General features: G+C 34.9%; 1 protein-coding gene across 1 annotated transcript; it reads right to left on the bottom strand.

Moving 5' to 3' along the window:
* Window positions 1-2,113: 2,113 nt before the first annotated feature.
* On the bottom strand, window positions 2,114-5,495 carry LOC132187218 (uncharacterized). Its single transcript, XM_059601456.1, has 2 exons — window positions 5,362-5,495; window positions 2,114-2,933 (listed from the first exon to the last, which is right to left on the bottom strand). The coding sequence occupies exons 1-2, from the start codon at window positions 5,441-5,443 to the stop codon at window positions 2,431-2,433; spliced, it is 585 nt and encodes a 194-aa protein (XP_059457439.1). The 5' UTR covers window positions 5,444-5,495; the 3' UTR covers window positions 2,114-2,430.
* Window positions 5,496-8,152: the final 2,657 nt, after the last annotated feature.

The following is an 8,152-nucleotide window of genomic DNA, read 5'->3' as shown; positions in this document are numbered from 1 at the left end:
AAAATTCAGTTTTTTTTTTTCCCCTATATTTTCTCAACAAAAGACTGAGCGTTGAGGGCAGAAAGAAATCGAAGAACAAACCCCAAACCCATAGAAAAAGTTGGTACCTGGCTCACATTCCATCAAAACGTTCTTTTAGCATAAATGAGACCATTGTGGTCTCGCGGACCAACAAAACACGTCAAAACCTCAACGAGCATAGCAAACAAAAAGAAAGTTTGCTGTTGGGGTTAACACATTTTACTCTCTTATTGAAAAATAAATAAATAAATTCTTGTAGCAAATGAAGCCTTAATATAATTTGTGTTCTACCTTTATCCCACAAACCACACAAAAAAAAAAAAAAAAACTATTTTATTCCTTAGCCTCCGTAATAATCTTCCATCCCCTTCTTTTCCCATTAGCCATTAGCCATTAGCCATTAGTTTCCACATTTCTTTCTCCATCTCCTATGTGCTTACTCTATACAAGTTTAACCAAACAATCCACCAATTATAACCAAACATAGTTGTGGTTGAAAACAGACAATTGGGTGCCCATCAAATCTGTCAAATTAATCAAACCCCAGGAAAACTCATGCCCAATTAAAATCCCAGTGAAAGTTTCAATATTCGTATTAGTATACACTCATATATGTTAGCATTTTTACAAAGATTAAAAAAAAAAAAAAAAACACAAAACCCACGAAATAAATTGAAAAAATTAAAAGAATTAGCATTGAAAAAGATTACCCTGGAGTGACTTTGTGAGAGGTTTTCTTGTGGCGGAAAGAGAGATGGAGCTGAAACTTTTGGTGATTGAGAGTGGCCTGAGGCTCTTGGGCGAGCAAGATGTCAAACCCACCGTTGCCATGGAAATTCTGGCGGCTAAGCCGTGAAGAGGAGGTGACAAAGTGGAGGTAACACAACGACTCGCCATAGTTTCTGGTAGAGAAAAATTCATTTGCCCCTTTGGATTGCTTGATACCACGTAGGAACACTGGCTACAAACTTTTCTTCATAGAGCTCACATACGGTACCCATGTCCGACCCATTAACCCGTTGCCAACTTCTTGTTCGCTGTGTATGCTATAAGCCAGTATACGACAATCGCTGTGAATAACTCTCCATAGTACGACAGTCGTTTAATTCATTAGGCTGCCCTCTCAAGCTCTTAGCTTTCCACTTGCAATCTAGTTCAACACCAATCGTATTTGTCTACTCACTTTGAACAATGGTCTATCAATAGAATTGTTTCCTGCCATTGTTAAAATCTTTATATTCATACGTGATACGAAGCGATAAAATATTAATTAAATAATTAAATTAATCATTTTATAACAATTTAAACTAAAATAAATAGTGACTTAACACTATGTAACCATCAAGTAATTAGCCAAGACGTGTTTTCCTGTAGACGTCTACGATACCGTGCTCTTCCGCTGCTGTTTGTGGGGATTTTTTGTTTTTTTGATATTTTATTCTGTCTTGGCCTTCAGGTCAAGGATAAAATTGTCTCTTGACCTTCGGGCTGAGAAGTAGGTCGGTGTGGGAATTTATCTTTCACGCCTGGATTTTTTTTTTTTTTTTTTTTGTGTATTTAGGCTACCCATGTCATAGATCTAGTTTGCTCGAAGCAGATCTGTTCATTAACTGTAATTGTACATGGGTTTGCAGAAGTTTGAAGTCATAAATATGTATTTGATTATAAGATTTTTATGATTGTATCTATGACTTTGTAACCTCATAACTTTTAGCTATAATTTTTCAGAACTTTATATTTTGTGTTGTAAGAGCAATATGCTCTTAATTATTCTTCACATTTCATCAATGAAATTTAGAGATTTCCGTTAAAAAAACAAAAAGAAAGCATTACTCCAATCTAACTAAACCCTTCTAGCTCTCGACTATCCAGCTGTCCAGCCATGCATGCAACCTTTCATCTGTCCAAACTGTCCAGCTGGCAATCTTGCAATCTTGCATTGTTGATAGGCTGCACTTCTCATGTTTGATTACAAGAAAGCAAATGGTGTGGCATTAAGTGCAATACTCATGCTGCCATCTTCCATCTTTTGCTCAAAAGACCTGCGGGTCTTAATTGATACCCACAGCACAACACTTGCAACAAATACCCAGGTGGAAAATGCTGCGCATAGAACATTTTTATTTGTTTTGGAACACATGAACAGGTCACTAGATTAAAGAAAAGAAAATCCCTTAAACAAAACAAAGGGTTAATTACCTTTAACCCTCCTCCACTACCACTCATTTACATGTCCTCCTCACCAACTACCACATCTTACAATCAACTCCCACCAACTACCAATACTTGGCCAAAAAACCCAAGATCGTTAAACTAGACGAAAAAACACACATGCCCATGTTTTTTTTTTTTTTTTAAGTGAAATACATAACTCAGAAACCTTATCTGAAATGATGCTATATAAATATTTCAACATTTGCTTCCAGCTAAATCTTCAAGCGTCAGATTCAGGGTATCAACAGAACCTTTCTTCACTTCCTCGCCACGAGCAGCCAGGTATTCTTCAACGCTTCCTGGTTGTCCAAACATTCCGAGATGATCTGCAATCAAGTGTAGATTATTACACCCGCCACACCGTGCCACCACCACCCCTTTCTCATATGATTCCCGACAAACTGTCTTGACAGATCTTGTTTCACAGACCTTGCAAGTAAAGATCATGGCAAGGTCATGCCTTATTGATGCTTTCAGTTTGGAATTAGCAGTATACTTTACAGGTGAGCTGTCATTACTGTTTGTATTGGAGGGAACATTAGCTGAGTTGCAATCAGGCTTCAAAGTGCCAGCTTCATGATTTTCCAAATCCTCATTAGCATGGCTGGTAGGATTTGTTTGCGTCTGAATCGCTCTTTTACAAAATTCGGATCTGCTGAAGGTTGCATTTGCAGAAGGAAGAAATTGCCAAAAAGGTTCTGCCACCAATAAGCACACACATACACACGTCTAAGATACCAAGCAAAAAAAAATGATCAAAATTGAAGCAGGAAAATATGTAACCACAGGAAGACATCCATGTGAAACGTATGAATGACAAAAGGAAACTTGGCTCAACCACTACCAGTAAGGTCAGAACAAACTCTTGTGCAGAAAGCTAATATACATATCAATTAAAAAACTTTCAACATTCCGGAAGTGCTCATTTTCCACTTTAACTTCTATAATTGTTTACCGCTCTATTTTTACTGATTTTAAGTAAAATGCTTCATTAATGCGGTGGTCACATGAGTATTATGAACTTACTACATGACCATAGGGCAACATGTAGCTACTATAATTGATATCAAGTAATATATTTCATTAGTATAGTGGTAACACATTTCTGACCCCCCTATTGGTTGGGCAGATGTCGTGAGTTATGGCATTCAGCACTGGAGGAAAACTAGTCTCTTGGCTAATTTATGCAAGCTTTGCTTAAGTGCTGCCATTTATCACTTATGGTTGCAGAGAAATGCTATTAGACATGGCCATACTTTGAGATCTCAAGAGGGCATTTAAAAAGTGTGGTTTGGGATGTTAAGCACAGGATTAACTATAAAAAGAAGTTCCAGTTTTCTGCTGTAAATATTGAGCTTTGTAATAACCGGGGTCTTGATTTAAATATTTTACATTGAGGTTTTTCCCTCTTATTTCGGAGAAGAGTTGATTGTTGGTGTTGTAGTTTTTGTGTTCTAGAGCTGTGCTAGAAGTGTGGTTGTATTTGTTGTTTGGTTCAATGAAATATTTCATTCATCCAAAAATAAATAAATAAAATAGTATAATGGTAACATGAAACCTAAGACTAACATCAATACTTCATCCATCCACTTGGAGTTCAGAGCAGCATCTGAGTTTAAAGGCTAGAAACAGAGGAATCAAAGATTTTTTTAGTTCTAACTGCAATACAAGATGATCAGAACATATTCAAGCATATCCTTAACATTAATACAAGGATTTGTCATTCTTGACCATCGCAATTGATTGGCAATTGCTGCTAGACTGATTGTGGTATGCAGTCAAACAATTGCTAAAAGGGTTCAATCAACCCCCTCAAGACCATCTCTATTTATTACCTCAGAACTTCAAGATCCATGACCCACCATAGCATATCTAAATTTAAAAATAAACAAAATGCAAAGGCATGTCATACAATCTTCAGAGCATTCACATAGATTAAAAATGCAAAAAAGAATAATAAGCCAATATTCCAAAGTTTGCTCTCCAAAATTCAATCAGATGTACTATGTCTGATTCTCCTAGTTGGCCTAATCCATTAATAAAACAGGGATCTTACAACCTAGGAAATGCTAAAGATAAAACATTGAAATGAAAAAAGATAGTGCCATAAAACTTGATGCTTTCAACACCATTCTCAATTCTTCTACATGCTCCATAGTGAGTTTGTTTCATTCAGAAAATACCAACAATGATCAAAAACTACAAGATAATCCCTCTTCCATTTCAGGCAAGAAAAATACCCTTCAAGTCCGCTCATCAAGGAAAATATCAATCCATGCCTCATAAGACAAGAATAGGAGTCTATGAATACCTAGGAAAAATGCAAACTTGAAGACTAGTTTTGCATTCAATCTTCAATTCCCTTCTACTCCAAAAGTTAAAATTGAAGTAGAATATTGACATTGATAACACTTCTAAGCAGAACCAAACAAAACCCACAAATTAGCTACGTGTTCACAACTGTTATGGATCTAAAAATGGTTAAAGTATTTAATAGGTGTGTAGCTAACGTGTGAGTTTTGTAATTGGATTGTATGCTTATAAGTGGAATTTATGGCTACTGGAATGTCATGGGCAGTTGTCTTGCTAGTGGGCTGTGCCTTGTCGGTAGTTACTGGGCAGTAGTGGCCAGTCAGTTGGGATTATAGTCCTATTTCAAATGGGTTCAGGAGTGGAAAGCGTATGAACTGAAAACATGTTGTTTGTAATCCTTTGTTAGGAGATTAACTATCTTGAAATAGCTACCTATGTTATATTCCAGTGTAATTTCAATTCCAGAACTCCTCCGGAATTACTCCATTTATTCAATTTCCCCTATTTCCTTTGTCATTTCAATTTAGAACCTTACAACAACATTCCAACTCAACAAAGAAAGTGCAAAGCCTTCAAAATTTTAGCATACTCGTTTCAATTTCCTCAGTTTTCTTGGAAATCCAAACATAGCACGTAGTCTTCAACTCACCAATACCCATAATCCCCAACAACCAAAAAACAAAGAACATCACAGTTCCAACTTCCAAGGAGAAGTGAATCATTCAACAATACACACACACACACAGACACATCAATCATAGCGAGTATAATATCTGGGATTTTTGAATGAAGGGTAGAGACAGTGGGACGCACCTTTAAGGAAAGCGGTCTGAGGCTGAGTCTGGTTACGGACGAGGAGTGAGAGTAGTCGTTTCTGTAAAAACCTCGCCGCCATGGTCGGTCGCCGCCCAATTTCGCAGTATAGAGACGCACATAAAATCCCAAAATACCACTGGTGTCTTAGACATAGAGAAAAGTACAATAAGCCCCTATAATTTTTGGATTTATATATTTCAACCTAAACTTTTGGGATTTATATATTTCAACCCAAGGCTTTTTTATTTTCTTAAAAAAGGTCTATACAACTTTTTTTATTGCCGGGACGATTATAAATTACATTATTATTTTATTCGAGTGTGTGCCAATTAGTCATTGTTATCAAAAAATAAAAACAATATTAAAAGCTGCACTTTATCACATTCTCATATGCTGACGTGACAATGTCAATCAGTTATTGAATTAGTCAATTTTAAGAATAAAAAATTTAAAAATTAATTAGACTATTATGTCATGCAGCTAGAATGAGATAATAGTTGAATAAAAATATAATTTCTAGGATATATGTGCCATGTGGTGTATCTGTTTTCAACTTCTGAGAGGGCAAATATATTCATCTTAGGAATTAAATATGTTTTCCATATAATGAATTTAGTTTCTTGCCTTTAACTATGGCTATGTTCAAATTCTAATTGGTCAAATGTACATAAGGCTTGAATTCAGTTTAAGATTGAATCTTTGACCGCAGATCCATCTAACATATTCTTATTTGGTAGCATTTCAAACAGTCAACAAATTCAGACAGACAAAGTTTTCTTTGAAAATTGGGTTAGAAAAACTTTTTTCAACCCAATTTATAAAAATAAAATGTATCTCTTTGTAAGGTTTAATAATCATTGAATTTTGTTTTAGGCCTTGCCACCTCGGTTTTGTGATATGTTCAATATTGTCCACAACTACAACTTCCTACAAATGGAAACACCCTACGATTTCTTGAAATTACATGGCAATTCCTCCGGTCCAAACCGTTTATTCTAAATGAATGACTTAAATTGAGATACGTCAACAATAAAATAATAAAAACAATCGAAAGAAGATAATTCGTTATCGGACTATCTCATTGGGGGTGGCGGGTCATTGTCTCACCCTTTAAGGGTAATTGTTAACCACCCCCAAGAGATGATGCAATATCTCCCAAACCTTATACTTTAAAGGTAGTCGAAACTATCCTCATAAGACGAGGGAAGCAGTTGGCCACCCCTTCTAAGAACGAGAGGGGGATGTCCACCTTTTAGGTGTTTGACCACCTTATTGACTGTGAAGGGGTCCCTACTTTTTTTAAAAAAAAATGAAAAAAAAAATTTGATGGCTGTGTTTGGCAATGGAATGGAAAAAGAGAGTGAAATGATATTGTAGCAGATTTGATTGATATGATAGAAAAAAAGTAAGAATATTTTGTATAAAAAAAGTGAAAATTTTGTTTTGTAGTAATTTTTTTTATTTGAATAATAATAAAAAGTAATTGATATGATGTAAAAAATAAAAATATTAAAATTAATTTTGAAAAGATTTTTTTTTAATTTTTAGATCCGATCAAATCCGGCCTTTTGCCATACTCAGCCGATTGCCGAACACAGCCTATTAGAATTATATATATTTTCATGCAAAGTGGCGTGGTAGAAGGAATATTCGACACTTTGCCCTGCAGGCTGCTTTTTAAAGCCTAGTACTACTACGTCATCAACCTCATCTTTTTTCTTGTCAAAATTCTGATTGGGAAACTGGAAAATATGAATGAAAAGATAAAAAACAAATCACGATTGCATTCTTGCGTATGTCAGATGAAAAGCACATGATGATTTTTGCTTCTGTAATAACACTCATCATTCATTCAAAGACGTTGAATTGTCGGATGACTAATTATAAATAGGAAGACTTCAGAGTAGACCAATGCCACTTCTCAAGCACCTTCCGTCTCATCATATCTTCATAATTGAGTGGATTGGAATGGAATATAATACTTTCTCTTGACTATCATCAATCAACTTAAGATGGATCTCCTCCAAAAATTCCCAAGTGGTCTCAATTCAATGACGTTACTGTTAGGTTACTTGGAGCGTAGTTTGTATCTTACCTAGTTTGTACTCGATTGGATTTGATGTTGGAAGTGTTTCGGTGTTTTGACCTAGTTGAAAGTTGTATTTTATAGTCGCTCCTAACTTTAGGGTTTTGAACGGATATAATTAACCCTTCATGTATTGTTTTTCAAAAAGTAATGAAATCTCATTAAAACTCTGTAGACGTAACTATTAGTGGTAAACTACATAAATTAATTATGTGTTTTGTAATTGCTTGTTTTATGTTTTTCTTATTTTTCGTAGATCACCGATTGTGAAAAAGCACGATAAATTTTTTAAGATATAAAAAATGTTATTTACATTCTTTCATCATCCTTTTTTTTTTTTTTGGACATATTCAACTGGTGTGACATCTTCATTCATTCTTAATTATTTTTTTTTTCTTTCTACTTAATTAAGATTGGTCAAAGAATAAATTGAACATGTCACGTTAATTGAATATGCTAAAAAAATACAAAATAATATTTTTCATAATTATATAAAGCCACAACATTAGCTTTCTATATATATATATACAAGAAATAGTATGTTAATTAATTTGTCATCCTTTCAATTTCTCCTCAACAGAGTTGGAAGTGGTCAGCCGACAGAACATCTACACCAGACTGGTTGAAAGATTGTCGGGCAATGAGTTGCATATATTTTAATGAGAGCTTTAAACTATACAAGCCAAATCATATATCGAGAAT

Source organism: Corylus avellana, chromosome ca7 (genome assembly GCF_901000735.1).
Source record: "Corylus avellana chromosome ca7, CavTom2PMs-1.0".
Taxonomy (NCBI): domain Eukaryota; kingdom Viridiplantae; phylum Streptophyta; class Magnoliopsida; order Fagales; family Betulaceae; genus Corylus; species Corylus avellana.
Note: the sequence above shows the minus strand (reverse complement) of the source record. Positions and strands in the feature narration are given on the sequence as shown.